Source organism: Microplitis mediator, chromosome 4 (genome assembly GCF_029852145.1).
Source record: "Microplitis mediator isolate UGA2020A chromosome 4, iyMicMedi2.1, whole genome shotgun sequence".
Taxonomy (NCBI): domain Eukaryota; kingdom Metazoa; phylum Arthropoda; class Insecta; order Hymenoptera; family Braconidae; genus Microplitis; species Microplitis mediator.
Genome location: NC_079972.1, coordinates 13,587,375 through 13,607,231, shown reverse-complemented (window position 1 = coordinate 13,607,231; position 19,857 = coordinate 13,587,375). Strand labels below are relative to the sequence as shown.

Genomic DNA, 19,857 nt, shown 5'->3' with positions numbered 1-19,857 from the left:
AATCGAATCAGCTGATTCGATTACTCGACAAAAATAGTAATGCTAAGATTGATCCAGTTGTTGCTCATGCGACTCTAGTTTATACAGTAATTACTCTACTTGTAAATATTTAAATAAACTATCTGTCATATTCAAATTTTTAAATTAAATTAAACAAAATCTATTTAGTAAAAGTGATTTAGTAGATAAAATATAAACTTTTTAGTGTCATTTAATTATTTTAAATGGCTATTGACAATCAGAGTAAATAAAAATAAATAATAATTGTCAGTCATGCTGATTGTGCAACGAACGCGGGGTGTAACATCAGGAAACCCTGGAATTAGTTGTTTCCGGTGTACTATTTTATTTAGCGAAAATAATTTACATAAATTAAATAATAAAATAAAAAACTTTAAATTTTTACGAGATGATCTTCAAGGTTCTGACATTTACAGAAAATTAAATGAAAAATTATTACGGTATCGTCTGCTTGACAATCGGTAAGTAGTCATCAGATATTTATCATTGCAATAAATATTTATTAGCAATTATTATTATTATTATTAGTATGTATTTGTTATTAATTTTTAATTATTTATTTATTTTGCTACCACATGACCGGTAGTGTAATCAGATGACGTTTGGTGTCGCATGCCGACATTGAAATTTACAAACTTTTCCTCAAAAAATAATTCCATTGCTAATATATTTTTTTTATATTTTTAATTCAACGAACAATAAATATTTTTATTGTTTTGACATTTAAAAAAAATTATTTTATAATTAATAAATAACTATTATCGTTTTGACATTTAATTGATATTTATTAATAAATATGAAAAAAAAATTAATAGATTAATAAATAATATATTTTTAGATGAGTGTCAATGTAACTGACAGTAGTAAATTTTTAAATTTTTGAATAAATAAATCCATTAAAAGTATAATAAAAATTTAAAAATCAGTGCGCGCCTTTTTTTAAATTTCATTTATTTATTTATTTTAAATTTATAAACTCGTATGCTACATTTACACTCATTGTTTTTAGTTAGCTCTGGTTTAAATACATAATGCATAGAATGAATAAAAAATTATTTTGCGGTTTTAAATATAAAAGTGACAGCAGACGGCATAGCACGTTGATAGATCAGGGAGCGTCCAGATCGGCGTACGTGCTCCGAAACAGGACATGAATCACTGTGCAATTGACGGTCAGTGATTGAAATACTCTCTGGTAGTGTGTACTGTCTACTATGTATGATCCATGATGCCATGAGGGCAATTTGTTGATCTCATTACCGGTGAGCACCCAACACCGGTGTACGTACGCATCTTGGTTGTCAGTTAATATCACCGGTCATCAGAATAGCAGGTCAGTTACTCTTCAGCAAACTCTCCTCCACTCTGCTTGTTACTCCATTTATTTATTTATTTACACATAACATTTTTTTATTGCCCAGTGTTTTTTAAACGTCAGTCGTCGAACCAAGTATTTGATTTATTGCCGGTGCTCGTGTTATTTTATTTATTTTATTACGAATATTTTTTTTTTTTATTCGTCATTCATTTAATCGGCGTATTGTGGTGGTAATTAGAGTAAGTGCAACAAGTGCGGAATTTTTTTTAGTCTTGACAGCTATTGAATTATTAATTTTTTAAATACATCTAATGTTTATTTGAAGTGCGCTGATGAATTGTTACAGCTGGTGATACAAAACTGATAGTTAATTATTAGGTAATGTACTAATGTTTTTTTAATAATGAATATTTATTATTAATTAACTGACAATGATGCGCGGCAACCTTGATACTTGCAATAGAATGAGTTACCACGTGGATCTGATGACTACCGCATACTAAAATGGCAAATCGAAGGTTAAAATTAATAACGGATTACGTTTTAGCTCAACTATTTTTACAATTAGGAAGAATTAAAATTTTTTTAATTTCCAAGTGATTTTTTTTTTTTTTCTTAGAAAAAGTTGATGTTCTATTAATATTTTGACCACGCGCGAAGCGAATGTCCTTGAAAGTCCTTGAGGAAATGTGAGAGTTAAAAATTAAAAGTCATTAGACTGACGGTAATCTTCTGTCGGTCAAATAGTCGGATTTATTTTATAAAAAAGCTATCAACTGATAAGACTTTATAATCTAATGTATTAAAGTTTAAATAGACAATACGAAAAACAGGTAAACTCCGCCTACAACAATAAAACCGAGATTATTGTAATTAATAATAAAAAAAATCAACAGAGTTCTTTTACCCAATAATTTTAGTCTGACGAAATCTTGCTCGTCAGTTGGGTATTGAAACTCCGTACGTGATATTCTTCACATTTTCTTTACTTCAATATACTGTCACGGTTATTAAGAGTGCATTTAACACACAGTAGAGTAATTGTTTTAATTACAAAACTAAATAGTTTAAATTGTGTTGTAGTTGAAAGAAAAAAAAAATTTTTTTAATTTATTAAGAAATTATAAATTGCCAAGGACACTAAACAATTATTTAATTAGTTATTGTGAGTATTTTGCAAGAATAATTTCTCGTAAGTGAAGGTAATTGCATAATTTAATTATAAGAATATCTTGGACATTGATCGATAGTTTTCCGGTTTTACTTGCTATTAGTACCGTAAATATATAAATTAAACTATAAAACACCCCATTAGTATATTTAATTAGTTTTTCATTATAAATTCAAGTGAAATTTCAAATTTTCTCTGCGACGAAAAATTTTTTAAATCACTCGATTTTCGCGGCTCTTTAAACTGCATTTTAAATTTCAAAATTCCTTCTTATATATTTAATATATTATACTCGTGCGTTAAATACAAAATTAAGCTGTCGCTCGATTGCAGAGACTTTTAGTTCATGTCTGAGTAATTAAAAATTTTATAAAATCAGATCAAAAAATTTTTTTTTTATTAATTTTAAGTGACTGATGTGATCTGTCAGTTTGAATGAATTGCATCATAAAAAAAATTTTTTATCCGACCACTCAATCACTTTAATTCATTAAATTTAAATGAATTTTATTTACGCACGCGTAGCGCACTGTGACATACTCGTAATTTAAATTTTATTGTTTTTTAATTCCAATTTATTGCTTGTATAAACATCCAATGTATATATATTTTAGATACTGATAATTCAGTGGATTGTGAAGCCCATAATTGATGGCATCCGCGTTTGTCGTAACGAAATCGGTTGCTCGAATGAGATTTGACGTAGACTCCTGCCGGGTGTTTGACCGCTAACGCATGCAATCTCCTATATGGGATCATACACTAGTTACAGAGAGTAGAGGCTGGTTTTATTTGTCGTATATTATATATTATATATATATAGTACAATACATCATACATCCGTCATCCCTGTACGGGCGATTGTGCGACCTATTTCCGTCTAAAAATAGCAAATTAAATGATTGAGCTTTAAACGCACTTGACAGTTGCTGCGGCGCGGCATATTATTTAGTCATTTATATCTGTTGACCATTAGCCCTTAGTACATTAACTCTGTACAAGATGTATTTGTGATCCTCATAAGTACCAAAAGTTACTGTCAGTTAATTTTCTGGAGGAGATTATGACGCAGGTACCGAAGGTTATTGCTCACAGATAAGACGGCTACAGATTATCATTATCACCGGGTACAAGATAACTAAACAACCTGATTGAGCAACTTTATTTCACCTACTCGGCGTATTAATTTTTATGGGCTCGACTCAACGAAAATATAATTAATTTAAATATGACATGATAAGCTAAGTACATATACTACGTGGGTCCGTGATAAGGCACGAAACGTGTTCTGATACGCCCGACTAATTTCGATTGGGAAAGTTGTACGTTGATACAAAACGTCACTGAAGTAAAGAAAGAGGCTCGTGGTAACATTCCATGGGATCGGCCAATCAGACCGACTCTTACTTGGAGGCTCGATCCTCGTTTCGTCTCGCTCTCGTACATTTTACTTATCAACCTCTTGTTCCTACTCGCACATTACACTCCTCGTACATTCAAGTGCTACATACATTGATAGCTATATTACTACTGAGAGATTCATGCTCTAGCTCTATCCCAATCTCGTGAGCCGACTTTAGTTTATTTGTTTGCCTCAACATATTTCGAGTAGCAAAGTTACCACGAGGTTACCACGTGCAGGCACAAATGTCATTTGGCTGTCGCGGTTAATTTTTCTTAATGAACCATAATCACGATCCAGCAATTTTTTCATAAAAAAATTCCGTCCTTATCCGGTTATCGTTGAGACAATTCGCGTTTTTTTTTCCTCATTTATTTTTTACTAATGAATATTTTATTGCTGAGATTGGTCGGCTGATCCAACACCTTGGAGCCAAACTTGCACTCCCTTCTCTCAGCTTATTCTTTTACCACCTCTACAAATATACGGGTGCTGCTGTTTCTGCTGCTACTATTTCTTTTCCAATGACTTTTATTTAACGAATAGAACTAAACCGTCGTCCGGGGATCGCGACGATGATGACAGTGGTGATTCCGTCTCAGTCGACGCAAATAAAGCTTCCGACTTGTCCAAGTCAGTCGCGAGTCAACGCTGGTCACGATAAGAGACAACAAGGTGGTGATATACATCTATTACTTCACCCAACTGTCAGTAATAATTGTAACTTGTTGTCGTTATCTACATTTACTCCGGAGTCGAATAATTATTTTAAAACTAATTACACAGATTTATTATCTTATCGTTTTATTTTTTTTAAAAGAATCTGTCCACGTAGTTAACAACTAATTGATTGTTACTTAACTTATAAAAGAAAAATAAAAAGAAAATAAAGAAATAATTAGTTTTAAAAGTCTTGGACGAAACACAAGTATCTATTTTGAAAGCAAGAATTGCGTCAGGATCCTTATAGTGTAGTGCTTAAATTTTTCATTGAATGCCGCGAATAGAACATAAATTGGGTACATTATTGTTGTTGTTTATTTACTTACTACTATTAATAATTACAACTTTAAAAATTTTAAACTCTGACAGATAATAACTCACTCTGTCAGCAGAATCTATTTTAACCCACGAAATAATTTTTTTTTTACAGAAAAAATGTGGCTCTGCTGAAACAGAAACCTTGGCGCAAATTGCGCAAATCATTGGAGATTAATTTCAACCCTATCACCAGAAAGTAAGGTGTTGATAGTAGAAATTCGTCAAAACGTATTAATTTATCGTCCGGCTGTTTTGTAGTTTTATTGTTAATTTTTATTTTATTTAAAAAGAGTCAAGTGCGGGCACTCTCTCTTTCTCTCTCTTTTTCTTCTTAAACTGAACCAAACTACCTCGGTATTGTTTTAGACGCTAGTAATTATTTTATATGAGAGTAGACAAATGACGTAAGGGCTAATAAGAAAAAAAAAATAATTGAAATTAAGAAGTGAGTATTTAAATTTAAAAGAACGCGCGTTTCGCGGGCTTTCGAAAAGTATTAATTTAAAATAAAGAGAACAAGTTTAATTAATTAAGTCGTGATGTATTATAAATTAAAAAACAATTTAAAATTATCAACAATGATAGTAAGCAGTTCTTTGTTTCTGCAAATGATTGTAATAACAGCAGCAAGTAAGGCGGTACAAAATACCGAACCACCACCATGTTCGAGGTAAGTTTTTTTTTTAAATCGAAGACTAATTAATTTATTTGAAATTTTATTCTCTCTCTCTTTTATCCTTGCGAAAAGTTCACTCTGTATATATATATATATATATGGTATATTTATTTCCGCGTTGAATTAAAACCGCGTGCAAAGAATAACTAAATAAGCGCGGGTGTGTCTCAGGAATTGGACCAAGGACGAGCCCTCGTCCGCGACGTCTTGATGGTCAAGTCACCGACCGTACTTTTATTTGTCTTTCTCTCTCAATATTTATTTTTAAATATTCTTTGTTCTTTTTTATTTCATTTAAATAAAATATTAATTTATGATACCCAACTAATCAGCCGATTGATCGCAATATAAAAGTAATAAAACTTTAAAGATCACAATGAGATAATTTATCACTTTTTGCTCAGCTATTTATTAAGAAATTTTTTTTAAATTTTGCGCTCATTAAAACCGCGACGATTTCAAGGTCTTTGTTTAAATTTTCACCATTCCCGCGGTGATTTTCCGCGATCAATAAATTAATGTATAATTATACATTAAACGGATTGTAAAAATAATATTAAATTTGCATATTTATTTATTAATTATTTATATTAAATATAATAAATCAAAGAGAGAGAAAGAGAGAGAGAGGAAAAGAATCGACTTTATAATTAAATTTGAATAAAAAATAAATAATAAATAATGTAAGTAATTAAGTAATAAAATAAATTAAAGACAATAATTATAATTACAGTAACATTTACTGCCATGGAGATTTATTGCACCAAGTGCAAATGTCTCGGATATTTCCTGATTCAAAGACATTTGTCGATATGAAGATGAAGAAAAGTCCGTCAGAAACATTGAAAAAATTTGAAACGATGATGAATGACGTCACCGAGCACCCACCCTCGCCTGAAGAAATAAGACGTTTTGTTGAAGATAATTTTGACGAAGCGGGATCTGAATTTGAAGATTGGAACCCCATCGACTGGCGAAAAGAACCGAAATTTTTGAAAGGAATAAAAGACCCGAATTTGCGTAAATTTGCGTCCGATCTAAATGACATTTGGAAGTCCTTGGGTAGAAAAATGAAGGACGACGTTCGTATTAATCAGGATCTCTATTCAATACTCTATGTACCTCATCCAGTTATCGTACCCGGGGGGAGATTCCGTGAATTTTACTACTGGGATTCGTACTGGATAATTAAAGGCCTCCTGCTGTCAGAGATGCACGTGACAGTGCGCGGTATGTTGACCAACTTTGTGTCCATAGTGAAAGAGTACGGTTTCATTCCCAACGGCGGGCGAATTTACTACACGATGAGATCCCAGCCCCCGATGTTGACACCAATGGTCAAAGTTTATCTCGACGAGACCAATGATGTTGACTGGCTCAAAGAAAATCTTTGGCTGCTTGAAAAGGAATTTGACTTTTGGATGACCAATCGCACCGTCGAGGTAGAGAAAAATGGACACAACTACACGTTAGCTAGATACTATGAGAGTTCAAGCGGACCTAGACCTGAATCTTACCGGTATATAAATACTCTAGTATTATATTAATTTAATTATTTATTCAATTTAATTAATTACTTGTCATATTTGCAGGGAAGATTATATGGCAGCGGAAAATCTTCACAATGAAGACAAAAATGATTATTACAAAGAGCTAAAGAGCGCAGCTGAATCAGGCTGGGATTTTTCTAGCCGTTGGTTTATACTAGATGGAACAAACAAAGGTAAACTCAAACAAACGTCACGTACAAACATAATAATATTTGTTTAACATGAGATTATCAAGTAAATTAACTTTTGTTTAAATGTTTTAATTTTTAAAATTAGGCAACTTGAGTAATTTAAAAACAAGATACATAATCCCAGTTGATCTCAATGCTCTAATATTTCGCAATGCCATTTTATTGGCCGAGTTTAACGAGATGATGGGTAACTTGGACAAAGCTTCGGAGTACCGTAAAATAGCTGAGGAGTGGAAGGCAGCAGTCGACGCGGTGCTGTGGGACGAGGAAGTAGGAGCTTGGCTGGACTATGATATCCTCAATGGTTTAAAACGGGACTACTTTTATCCCACTAACGTCCTCCCGCTCTGGACAGAGTGCTACGATATCACAAAACGTGAAATTTATGTCGACAAAGTGCTCAAGTATCTCGATAAAAGTCAGATAATGTTAAATCTCGGCGGCATACCTGCGACATTCGAGCACTCTGGTGAACAATGGGATTATCCCAATGCCTGGCCACCGCTACAATATTTTGTGATTATGGCTCTGGATAATTCCGGTGATCTGCATGCTCAGAGACTGGCTTATGAGCTGAGTGAGATATGGGTGCGGAGTAACTACAAGGCATTTAAAGCCAACAACAGTATGTTTGAAAAGGTACATTATCATTATCGTTATTTTATTTGTGTAATTAAATTAAGCAATTGTTGGATAACGTTAATTTTTTGCAGTACGACGCAACTGTCTCGGGAAGCGGAGGTGGCGGAGGAGAATATACCGTCCAATTAGGATTCGGTTGGTCGAATGGACTTATTTTAGATTTATTAAACAAATATCAGAATCGTCTCTCCGCTGACAGCCACTTCATACCAACCCTGACGATTGATACCAATGAATTAGCTTTTGAAAATTTAATACCGAATACCGTAGGCGGGGTATCAACTGCTGGACAAGTAATGACTGGCCTACTTGCGCTCATCATATCCATCGCCGCAGGATTTATTGGGTGAGGTATGTAGTACATTCTCATATTTATTTATTCCTAGAAATTTATATTATTCAATTAATTAATTAACTAATTAAAATTTATTGTTTGTTTCAGATATTTGCTAAGACATAGCAGTTGGATCTTGTATTTATTACCCAACGGGTCGATGGTCTATGGCCTGTAGATTTTTTTTACCCAATGGTTTGTGTTGGAGAGAATTAGATTAAAACCTACACTACATGCTGGCCAAATCGGCTAATGATAAAAATCAATTAATTATTCTGTCGGCCAACTTAAAAAAAAATATTCCCGGTTTTACAGACACGATTTTTATCAACTAGTAATTTAAATTTGTAAATATTGTACAAAAAACTCTTACACTTTTTTTTTAAATATTACACATATATATATTGTATATATATTTGTATAAATTCAAAGGCCAGTTTGGTATGATTGTTTCTAGTCACAAGTATACTACGCCAGCCGATTACTTTCCAATGTTCACTTGACGATATTCAGGTCTTAGTACTCCACCACCAACAACTTTCAAATATCACCACTTTCTTACATACATTACCTCAGCAATAATAGTTTTATCGAAGCTTTATTTAAATTATTATCAACAACAGCAAAAAAAAATGAAATATTGAACGCCATTAACATCATCGATGTTTTGTTCTGTCCATTGCACTTTGATTGCCTGATTTACTGTTTACTCATTAGTATTATTATTATTGTTGTTATTAAAATAATTATTTGAATGAATCTCCCCATTATTTATTAGATGTATATAATATTAAGCATGGCAATGATTAATTTATTGATAAGAGCCATCCGGTGCTCCCACAGCATTCCAGTGTTATTGATAGCAAATAAAACACCTCAACGCAGTATGCTTTTAATAAATGATAAATAAAAAATTCCCGTCCATATGTACATATACATATTTATATATATATATACTCAATTTATCTATTTCCTTGTGTTTAATACCCGATAACGATGTATGAAACAGCAAACATTTAACGTTTTTTTTCCTCGATTTTCCCAACAACCAAACAATAAAAGTATACTAACCGTCTTGTACGATAACACTTAGTAGTAGATTGAGTTTTAAAAAAAGTTATATATTTTTGATACCTAGAGGATTTTATAAATAAATAAATATGTTAATGTATGTCACATTTTATGTTTATCGTCAACTCTCGCTCCTTTATTACCAGACAGCTAAGTTTTGATCCCCGGTTCAATCTCGTAATTATTTCAAGGACTCAATTATCCAACACCAGTTTCTCTCCAACATATTCTATTATTATTATTATTATTTTTTTCCTTATTCGATAATGGATTTTTTTTTTTTTTTTTTTTTTTTTTTTTTAAATAAAAAAAACCACGATAGTGTTTAATGTAGATTTATATATATGTATGTATATATGAGTATGTATGTATATATGTATATATTTAGATTTATATATATATCTATAAGCAAAAGACGTAATATACTCACCGTTATTACTCTTATTTTTATTTCAGATTATTAATGTACAAGCGACGTAATGATTACACTCAAAGTACTCCAATTTCAAACGGAAAACGTAAAAGTATGAGTGACAACAACATAAGAAATCATATTGCGTACACGGAATTAAAATGTATGAGCCACGATTGACTATTCAGGTAATAAGTGATTAGTAATTATTAATTATTAAGGATATTCTGACAGTGCCCACACTTTTTAAAAATATCCGATGACTCAACTGTCATTCGCGTATCAAAATTTTATCAATTTAAAAAAATTAAGCATTCATTGAAGAAAGGACAATTTCCCTGATGTATAGAATTTAAAAAATGACAGCTATCAGCCTACAAAATTTGAAAATTCTAATTTTCAAATTGACATGGAGATTTTACGGAAGTTTCGTTTAGCTCACAATTGATGACTGCAAGTACATTTTTTTTATATGTATGTCAGAGAAATTGCAACTTTGTCTTTTTTTCAATTAATGATTTGATTTTTTTTTAATTAATTGATTAAATTTTGAGACGCTTATGACAGTTGTCATTGAAAATTTTCAAAAACTGCGGGGTACTGTCCCAAAATGGCCTTAACTATTAATTAATTGTTGATAATGAGAATACTAGGTATAAATAAAATTAAAAAAATAGCCTATGCGTCAATTATAAAAACCAAGTTGAGATTAACGTAACTACTGCTCACTTGGAGTAAATAAACAGATTGTATTATTAACCCTTAAGAGAAGTGTTAGAAAAATTATATAAAATCCACACGCGGGTAATTTGTACCCGGCAATACTTTAAATCTTATCTGCTCTTAAAATTGATAGATTTCAATTAATGACTTCTAGTCGTTAGAAAATTTTCGTTCCTTAAGGGTTGAATATCACTTGTAAGTTACAAGTTGTAATGTATTTTTATATATAAATTAAGCTGCGAATGTTAATTGCAAATGGTATTTTAATGAATGGTTAAAATAGTTTTTAAAAAACTGAGCACTGCAGTTAATTTTAATTAACAGATAATCAATGCAAATAGTTAATTGTCAATGGGTGGTATGGACTACTGATTTTTTTTATTGATCATCAATCAAGTAAGTCAACATATCACTCAAACGCCATATTCATTATTTGTTTTATTATTATTATTATATTTTTTATTAGCTGGAATAGACATTTGTGAGAATTTAAATATCAAATAATATCGATTGTATCAAATAATTTTTAAGAATGAAGGTGTAAAAAAAACTTTGTGATACTCGCGATTAATGTAAATAGATATTTTGAATTTTGAATGCTGATAATATATAACGATACGTAATAGCAAATACTCCCTACCATATATATGTATATATATATATGTAGTGCATTGAATACTGTCGACTACTCATCATAAATCTGATCCATGAGACGCAGGATAAATTTTTTTGTAATCTCAATCTCTCCACAACCGTGTTACATTTTAATCTCTCCGTTATAAGCCTCGGTATAAAATTTATCATTACAATTATGTACAGTAAATTAAATTTTTTTTAATGATTGAATTTTTCTCCGTGAAAATGATAGTAAATTTCCACAAGTAATTTTTCTATTTTTCCCTACTCTGACTTTTTAATTTTGACAATTTTATCGGAGGCTTATAACGGGCTGTTAATACGAAGTTCAAAAGAATGATCGAGTGGGGGAAGTTGATCTGGACTCAGTAACTGCCGATTGGGGGGAAGAGGCTTATAAAGGGCAGGCTTATAGGGTAGTCGATTAGATTATTAAATTAAATCATCGTAGGAAATTTAAAATCCGACAATCGTTCATATAAATGCCATGTACCATTACGCAATATAAATAAACATATATTTAGTTAATTAATTGTTAGATATTAAGTATTTCTAATTAAAATAAATAAAGAATGGGTTCATGGCTTTTGAAGTATTGTCGTAGAGTTAAATCAATTTTTATGTGTGCGAATTGTTCGAACTTCCGGATTATTCGTATCGAATCGAATAATTCGAACTTACGAACACGATCCACACACCCCTAATTATATTACAATGTTTGTTACAAGTTATTTAATTTAAATATACATAAATATATTAATAGACGCATGAACTTGACAATTTAAAAATAAATTTGTACTCGTAAATAAACTCGATTGTATATTTTAGTTATTTCAATATTTTCATTTTTTTTTTCACTTGTACATGTTTTACATAAATTACAGTTTGTATAATTATTATTTGATTAATAATATTGTAAATGCTTTAAATTACTACAGTTAAGCCACTCATTTTGTAAATGTATTATCGTTTTTGCCAAAAAACTAAAATAAAAAAAGTTATTTCTTCAGTTGGTTTTTTTTTTTTATTAAAATATTATCATAAATATTTAGACCTCTGTTTTAAGACACTTGTTAAAGAGCTTCAGTGTTATTAAGGCGATTTTTAACCCGGGCAATCGATAATATATAAAATAGTAAGTAGTTAATTAAATAGCAACTCGTTTAAATAGTTTGCGATAATGCAAAACGCTATATTTATATTTATATATTTATATATATGTAATATACAAAAACTTTGTTGAAAACCCAAATACAATTGGTTGCATACAAATACAATTAGTCTAAAATAACTCAAATAGTCAACAATAAACAAAAAAACTTTATATTTTATTACAAATAACTATTTTTATAATACTAATAATTGTTAGAACCGTAATTGCGTACCAACAGTACGTACTTAATTAAAAATGGATGGAATTCACCCGCGTTTACTGAGCAATTGTTAAAGTTATTGACTGAAAGTAATAATAATAATATGTTCTATAGATAAATTATAACGGTAAGAAGAGAAAAAACCGCAAAGAAAAAAATTTTGCAGGGAAGACCATCAAAAAAATATTACACTTTAAAAAATCGGGAGTGAATTAGAACTTTATTTTAATTCGAATTCTATTTCTTGAAGTTCCGGAGTGATCTGGATTTTATTTAAATCCGGCTTCACTCTGTAACTCAAAGTTCCGGAGTTTTAAAAAAAATAACTCCGCAAATGGAGTAAATAGTTTGTCTTTTCAGCGAAGTGATTTCAGAGTGATCTGGATTTTAATTCAATCCGCATTCACTCTGATTCAGAGTTTAAATATTAAAATAAATTCCCCTTCGGAGTGAATTTTACTCCAAGGGATTAAATAAAGTCATCCGCTATGCATTCACTCCGAATTTAACCTGTGTTCACTTCGTGAATTTTTTACAGTTTACTCAATAAAAAATCCGGAGTAAATTCGGATTTTACTTAAATCCGAGTTCACTCCGTCACTCGAAGTTTCGTAGTTTTAAAAAAATCACTCCGGATACGGAGTAAATAACGAATTTGTTTTTTCAGTGAAGTGATTTCGGAGTGATCTGGACTTTAATTCAATCCGCATTTACTCCGATTCAGAGTTTAAATATCAAAATAAACTCTCCTTCGGAGTGAATTTTACTCCAAGGGGATTAAATAAATAGTCATCTGCTACGCATTTACTCCGAATATAACCTGTGTTCACTTCGTGAATTTTTTACTGTTTACTTTATAAAAACTCGGGAGTAAATTCGGATTTCTTAAAAATCCGGCTTCACTCTGTGACTCGAAGTTCCGTAATTTTAAAAAATCGGATACGGAGTAAATTGAGAATTTGCCTTTTCAGCGAAGTGATTTCGGAGTGATCTAGATTTTATTCAAATCCGCATTTACTCCGATTCAGAGTTTAAATATCAAAGTATACTCTCCTTCGGAGTGAATTTTACTCCAAGGGGATCAAATAAACAGTCATCTACTCTGCATTTAATCCACGTTCACTCCGCAATATTTTTACAATGTAATGAGCACTTTGGCTTTTATAAATAAAAAAATAAAAATAAAAAAAAATTTAGCAATGTCAGTACTAAGGGAGGTCGAGGTACATTCTCGAAATACTATACTATAAATAACCTTGAAGCCGGCTTAAATATAAAATAAATAACTATCACAAAAAGGCTGATGTTACTAATTTCTAGTTCTCGTATATATATATACACACATATATATATATAATATATGCAATAATAAAGCCTTCAAATATCGTAACATCAATAGATGGCTCGATTTACTTTTTGACGTATGTACACTATTTTTAAGGCATCAATAACTTTCGGACATCTTACCAAACTATTTGTTTGTTATCAATAATAATAATATTATTATTCATATTTTTATCTTTATCCTAATACTGAGCGATCGTTGGACGCGCGGTCACTGATCAAATTAGCCAATTCGTCGTTAGAGGAAGTACCTTACTTTTTTTTCTGTTTCTAAGCCTCACCAAACGAATTTACATATAATACTATATTTTTTTGTTCTCTTTAATATATATATATATAGATATATATTCTCACGTGGGTTTCCGTAAAAGGTGTGTTATTGCCTTTTATGGTATATCATTACTGTCTATCTGGATATTCCGCTGGTGATTTGTGTACTGGAGTAACGGATCCTCGCCACTTACAGCAGCAGTATCCTCGTCATTATGAATACCGCAGGTTACTATTTCCTCTGAGATAAATATATAAATATTACAATTGTATTAAATAACTGATAGCTAATGGTCCATTTTAAGTAAAAATACTTACCAGGATTAGTGCTGTCACCAGTACCGCTATCTTTGCTATGCTGAGAACTAGAATCCAGGTACAATTGTGTAGTTTGCCCGTCCGTAGTTGGCGGTTCTCCACTTATGGGCACTTGTCCATTAACATTTTTTGTTGCCTTGGAACGCCGTCGCGATTGGTACATTATGATAACCCATACTATCGAAGTACCGACGATACAACTTACAACCGCGACAATTACAATACTCATTACATTTGTTTGTACATTTACTGGCGATGACGCGGGACTGATTGTCAGACGAGAAACTCCCACTGCTTTGCCCAATGTATTATTTATTTCGCATTCATAATTACCAGCATCACTTAATACTGTATTGACGATAATCAATAGCTGATCGTCGGCTGTAAAAAAATGCCTCTCGGTTGCCAGAAGTGGGGCCCCGTCTTTACGCCACAGCAGTTTTGGACGGGGAGATCCGCTGGCCATGCACTCAAGGACAATTGACGAGCCCACGGAGATTAATCGGTTCTCCATTGGCTTAACGAATGACGGCTCTTCGAATATTGTTATTGATGCGTTGGCAACAATAACTCCGGCAAGATTTTGTGCTGTACAGGAATACACTCCGGTATCAGCGCTTTTAACATCATCGATTATAAAAAGTACTGGATCTGTTGGCATCATGTGCATTCGTCTTTCTCGAGCGGCTGGAAAATCATTCCCACCGTCTTTTTGCCAGGCTATTTGTGGTGAAGGATGCCCTTCTGCGGAACATTCCAGGCGAGCTGTTCTTCCAGCCATTACGCTGATGTCTTGAGGAATTTTTGAAAACGACGGGTACACTGTAAATTATTTTTAATTATTTATTTATTTCATCAATTAATAGATTGAGGCTGTCATCAGACAGTACCCCCCACTTTTTAAAAATTTTCAATGACTCAATTGTCGGCGTATCAAAATTTCATCGATTGAAAAAAAAATTACAATTGACATCAATTGGGAGTTAAACGAAATTTGGAAAATAAATTTCAGTAAAATCTTTATGTCAATTTTATAATTCAAATTTTTTAATTTTTTAAACTACAATTTGATTGATATCAATTGTAAATGATTTTTTTTTTAATTTATACCTCGACGAAATTACTGCGCTGTCTTTTTTTCAATTAAAGTTTTGATTTTTTTAAATTAATTAACAAAATTTGAACACCGTTATGACAGTTGAAAATAACTGAAAATTTTTAAAAAGTGAGGGGAGGGCACTGTCTAAAAATACCCTAAATAAAAAATAATTTACCGAGAACGCTGATTTTAGCTTTAGTAGAATACGAAGTCCCAAAAGTATTGGTGACCATACATTGGTACTTTCCGGCGTCTTCATGGCTGACATTGACAAGGTGTAAAGAGGACAATGCCTCAGTAACACCATTCTCGGAGACTATTGGAATCGTTTCAATGTCAGCATCCCGCAGCTCTGTGTTCTCGTGTTTCCAAGTAAATTGTAGGGGAGTGTCAGCAGTGCTGGTCGCTTGACAAGTCAGCGTGACATTTTCACCTTTTATGCTCATCTGGCTGCTCGGCTCCTCAATGATACGTGGTTTCGGGAACTCATCTGAATTACAATTATAAATACGTGACCATTTAGAGGATTAACGTCCCACGGGCTTTAAATAGTTTTTTTTATTTCCATTTAAATTAAAGATTATTCTTAAATCCAAATCCAAGCGTTAAATCTAAATCCTTATAAATAATTTAAAGAAAAAAATAATAATAATAATTCATACCGCACGTAAAATTAGCATGATGTAACTGTGTGAGATGCATGGATTTTAGCCAATGGGGATATCCGCAGCGTGCTTTGGCTTCGTTGTATCGATGCTCGCGCAGCCAAACGCTCAGCCATTGGAGCCCACAGTCACAAACCAAGGCACCTGTGTGAATACAATAGAACCTTTTCATTCATCTCCTATTCTTCCGTACACAAAAGCCAGGTGTATATTGTATTTATTATACTCATATATATTTTTTTTTTATTCCATTTTTTTACCTGTGTTCATTTTGAGTTTAGACAAGTTCGGCATCGGACTAAAGGCATTCTCTTGAATACTAGTTATATTATTTCCTTGAAGATCCAATTCTTCAAGACCTTCTAGTCCTCCAAACGCGTTTCTATTCACGGATTTTATTTGGTTTGATGCCAGGCCCAACTTTTTTAACTGACCAAGAACTACAAAAGCTCCAGTTGTTATGTCCTCAATCATGTAGGATATTTTGTTGAAATTTATTTCCCTGAAAGTTGTAACGAATTAAATGAAAAAATGTATCAACTATTTTAGTATATTAAATTAATATACATACAGAATTTTCAAATTTGGTATGCTGGTGAAAGCAACGTCTGATATAAATGAAATTCTGTTGTGATCAAGTTTAAGTTTTTCCAATTTTAAAAGATACTCAAACGTTCCTCGCTCGATTGATGTCAGTTTGTTGTTTGATAAGTCGCTAAAAATACAAATGCAAATAAAATAATCTGTAATTAAATACGAGCAGACTGTTATTTATTTATGTACTAACAGTTCGCGAATTTCCTTGCACAATTCCCATGCCTGTGATTCTATTTTAAATATATGGTTATGCGATAGTGTCAGTTTACGGAGATTATCCAATCCAAAGAGTCCTCCTTTTTTAACAACTGTCAGCATATTAAAATCAAGTTGCAATAATTGTAAATTTCGCAGTGGCCAGAAAGCACCATCTTCAAGTGTATCTATTCTATTTCTCTTCAATCTCAACTCTTCAAGACTCGTTAAATTTTTTAAACTCAAACCTTGAATTTGTTGCAACTCATTTCTATTTATCTCGCTGCAATAAAATTAATAGATAAATATATCAAGATAAAACATATAATAGGGGAGGGGCAAGACGAAGTACTCCCATATTTTTTTTTAAATATTTCAAAATCACTTTTGTAAATATAATTGATTGGAGTTTTTTTTCACCGTTTTCGAAAATTTTGTTTTTGTAAAAAAAAATATGAAATTAATTTGATTTTTTTTATTATCAATTTACAATAAAAAAACTCCCAACATCAAATTATTCCAGATGTATTTCAATCAAGTGTCAGTTGAAAAATTTTAATGACTTTTTTTCTGATAAAAACAATTAAAAATTTTTTTTTTCATCCCTTGTATTCAATAATTTATTTAATATCCAGAAAAATTTGACTTTTTTTAAGATCCCCCACTTTTTCCCGCGAAAAATAAAATTTTTTTTTTAACCGCAGCCGAAAATGTTTTCTATTTATTTTGAATATCATTCAAAAAAAAAAAATTTAACGTATTTGAGTCTCCGAGTACCCCATTTTGCCCCCCTATATTAATATAAAATATGAAAAAAACTTACAGAAGTTTTAATTTTGTTAAATTAACAAACACATCTTTAACAAGATGCGTCAAATTATTTTTATTTAGTCTTAATTCTTCGAGCTGCGTCAAATTATCTAAGCATCCAGGCTCCATATCACTGATCTCATTCATATTTAAATTTCTAAAACATCAATAACAATTAATTTAAATATTAACGGACATAAATAAATATATAAAGTGTACGTACAACCGGGTTAGTTGATTGGGTGCTAAAAAAGAGCCTCGACTTAATACTTTTATTTTATTACTCGGCAACTCCAGAGTCTGGAGATTGGGTAATTTTCGTAGAGCACTTCCATCAATATCACCAATAAAATTGTGTGAACTGTATTAAATAAAAATATTATTTATATATTTAATCCACCCCATTACAAATTAAATTTAATTTAAAATACGAGCATTGACTTACATTGAAACGTGAGTTAAATTACCCAACAATGAGAGCTCCGGTATATGGCTAAATAAATTTTTATTTAGTTTCAGACTAGTCAATTGAGGGAGATGTGACATTGAAAACGTTAAATTATCCTCTAATTTATTTGAACTTAAATCTCTGTCAAAATTCAAATTACAAGTTTACTTAAGTAAATAAAATATTAAATAAACAATGAAAATAAACATGAGTGTGAATGTAACTGACAAGTGTGAGTGTCAATGTACCAGACATCAGTCAAATTTAAAATTATAAATAAATAGAGTAAATAATTTTTTAAAAAATATTTATAAAAAATCCACTTATTAATTTTTGAATTTTTTAAAAATTTTATTTTATTAATTATTTACTCTATTTATTAATAATTTGAAATTTGTCTGACGTCTGTCACATTCACATTCGATTGACAAGTGTCAATTTTTTTAATTTTCTAGTAAATAAATAAAATGTAGATGAGGTAAGAGACCCAGAGTTCCCTGATCGTGTACTAGGTCTTTTACCCTGGATTAGAAAAATAAAACTTCGTACTCCGATCAATGAAAAATAACTACGCGGATTTTTTAAAATTTAATTATTTAAAATTTTGAATTGTTGGTGTCTAGTAAATTCACACTCGTAAATAAACAATAAAACTCACAATATTTCGGTCCATGGTGGCAGTCCACTGGGCGCTGAATCCAATTGCAAATCACTGCAATCAACAACATTACCAAGACAGGCGCATTTTATCGGGCATTTGAAGTTATCGTAACTGTTATCTTGATTATCATTTATTGTGTAGGCATCCTGGCGAGCTATTGTATAACAAACGTTCAATAGTATAAAAAATACTATAAATACAGCGTAGGACACTTGAAAAGAACCGACCGACATCATATAAAAAGACACGGCCTGCCTCTTCCACACAAATCTCAACACTATTCACCAGTCAGTTTTATCACAATCCTATAAATCCAACAAATTTCCATATCAACAAAAGTTTATATGCCTCACAAACATTTTTTAAATTTAAAATCCGCGGAACCTCAGCAGCCATTAATACACTCAGCGTTCAGGTTTTATTGAAAACAAACTCGTCAATAAAACACAAATAGTTTGTACACCATCGTGATTTACACTTGTAACGTAACATTTATAAATAAATACTAGTTTATTTATCTCATTATCGTTATGTATATCTGTATATCTATATATATATATTGTGTTATTGTATTTACTCAACAACCCGAGCTACACGTTGCCCAGATAACACCTAGACCCTTTACTTGTTCTCGGACTATTATTATTTTTATTTTTTCTTACTCAGTACTCATGCTCGTTGTTTTTTACCCACTTGGAACCAGTGATGCCAAAGGACTATTCCGGAGGCGGCTCTACTGCCGTTTACGGTTATATGCTGCTGCTGTCTGCTCCTCTGTGTTCCCGTTGCTGCTGCTGCTGCTGCGTATCTTCTTGCTCTCACTTTGCTTCCATTTTTCTCTGCTAGATGTCACTAAAAAAAAAAATTTTATGTAAAACCTGCAGAACCA

At 31.5% G+C, this 19,857-nt stretch overlaps 2 protein-coding genes across 17 annotated transcripts; one reads left to right on the top strand and one right to left on the bottom strand.

Moving 5' to 3' along the window:
• The first annotated feature begins 58 nt into the window (after positions 1-58).
• Positions 59-11,886, top strand: LOC130667082 (trehalase-like). 15 transcript variants are annotated; one of them, XM_057468499.1, is made up of 8 exons: positions 341-482; positions 1,100-1,354; positions 5,066-5,623; positions 6,363-7,148; positions 7,222-7,352; positions 7,456-8,009; positions 8,084-8,358; positions 9,874-11,886. In XM_057468499.1, exons 3-8 carry the CDS (start codon positions 5,493-5,495, stop codon positions 10,007-10,009), a joined length of 2,013 nt encoding a protein of 670 aa, XP_057324482.1. In that variant the 5' UTR covers positions 341-482; positions 1,100-1,354; positions 5,066-5,492; the 3' UTR covers positions 10,010-11,886. The 15 variants fall into 15 exon arrangements, with proteins under 15 accessions (XP_057324477.1, XP_057324476.1, XP_057324482.1 ...); XM_057468494.1 differs by lacking the exons at positions 1,100-1,354; positions 9,874-11,886 and adding an exon at positions 8,455-8,965 and having other exon boundaries at positions 59-482; positions 5,066-5,149; positions 8,084-8,363; XM_057468493.1 differs by lacking the exon at positions 1,100-1,354 and having other exon boundaries at positions 61-482; positions 5,066-5,149.
• Positions 11,887-12,657: 771 nt separating this feature from the next.
• On the bottom strand, positions 12,658-19,746 carry LOC130667081 (leucine-rich repeats and immunoglobulin-like domains protein 3). 2 transcript variants are annotated; one of them, XM_057468492.1, is made up of 12 exons: positions 19,631-19,727; positions 18,966-19,273; positions 18,305-18,448; positions 18,083-18,220; positions 17,873-18,016; positions 17,045-17,332; positions 16,829-16,972; positions 16,518-16,759; positions 16,255-16,401; positions 15,768-16,082; positions 14,494-15,315; positions 12,658-14,416 (listed from the first exon to the last, which is right to left on the bottom strand). In XM_057468492.1, exons 2-12 carry the CDS (start codon positions 19,202-19,204, stop codon positions 14,292-14,294), a joined length of 2,748 nt encoding a protein of 915 aa, XP_057324475.1. In that variant the 5' UTR covers positions 19,205-19,273; positions 19,631-19,727; the 3' UTR covers positions 12,658-14,291. The 2 variants fall into 2 exon arrangements, with proteins under 2 accessions (XP_057324475.1, XP_057324474.1); XM_057468491.1 differs by having other exon boundaries at positions 18,966-19,746.
• Positions 19,747-19,857: the final 111 nt, after the last annotated feature.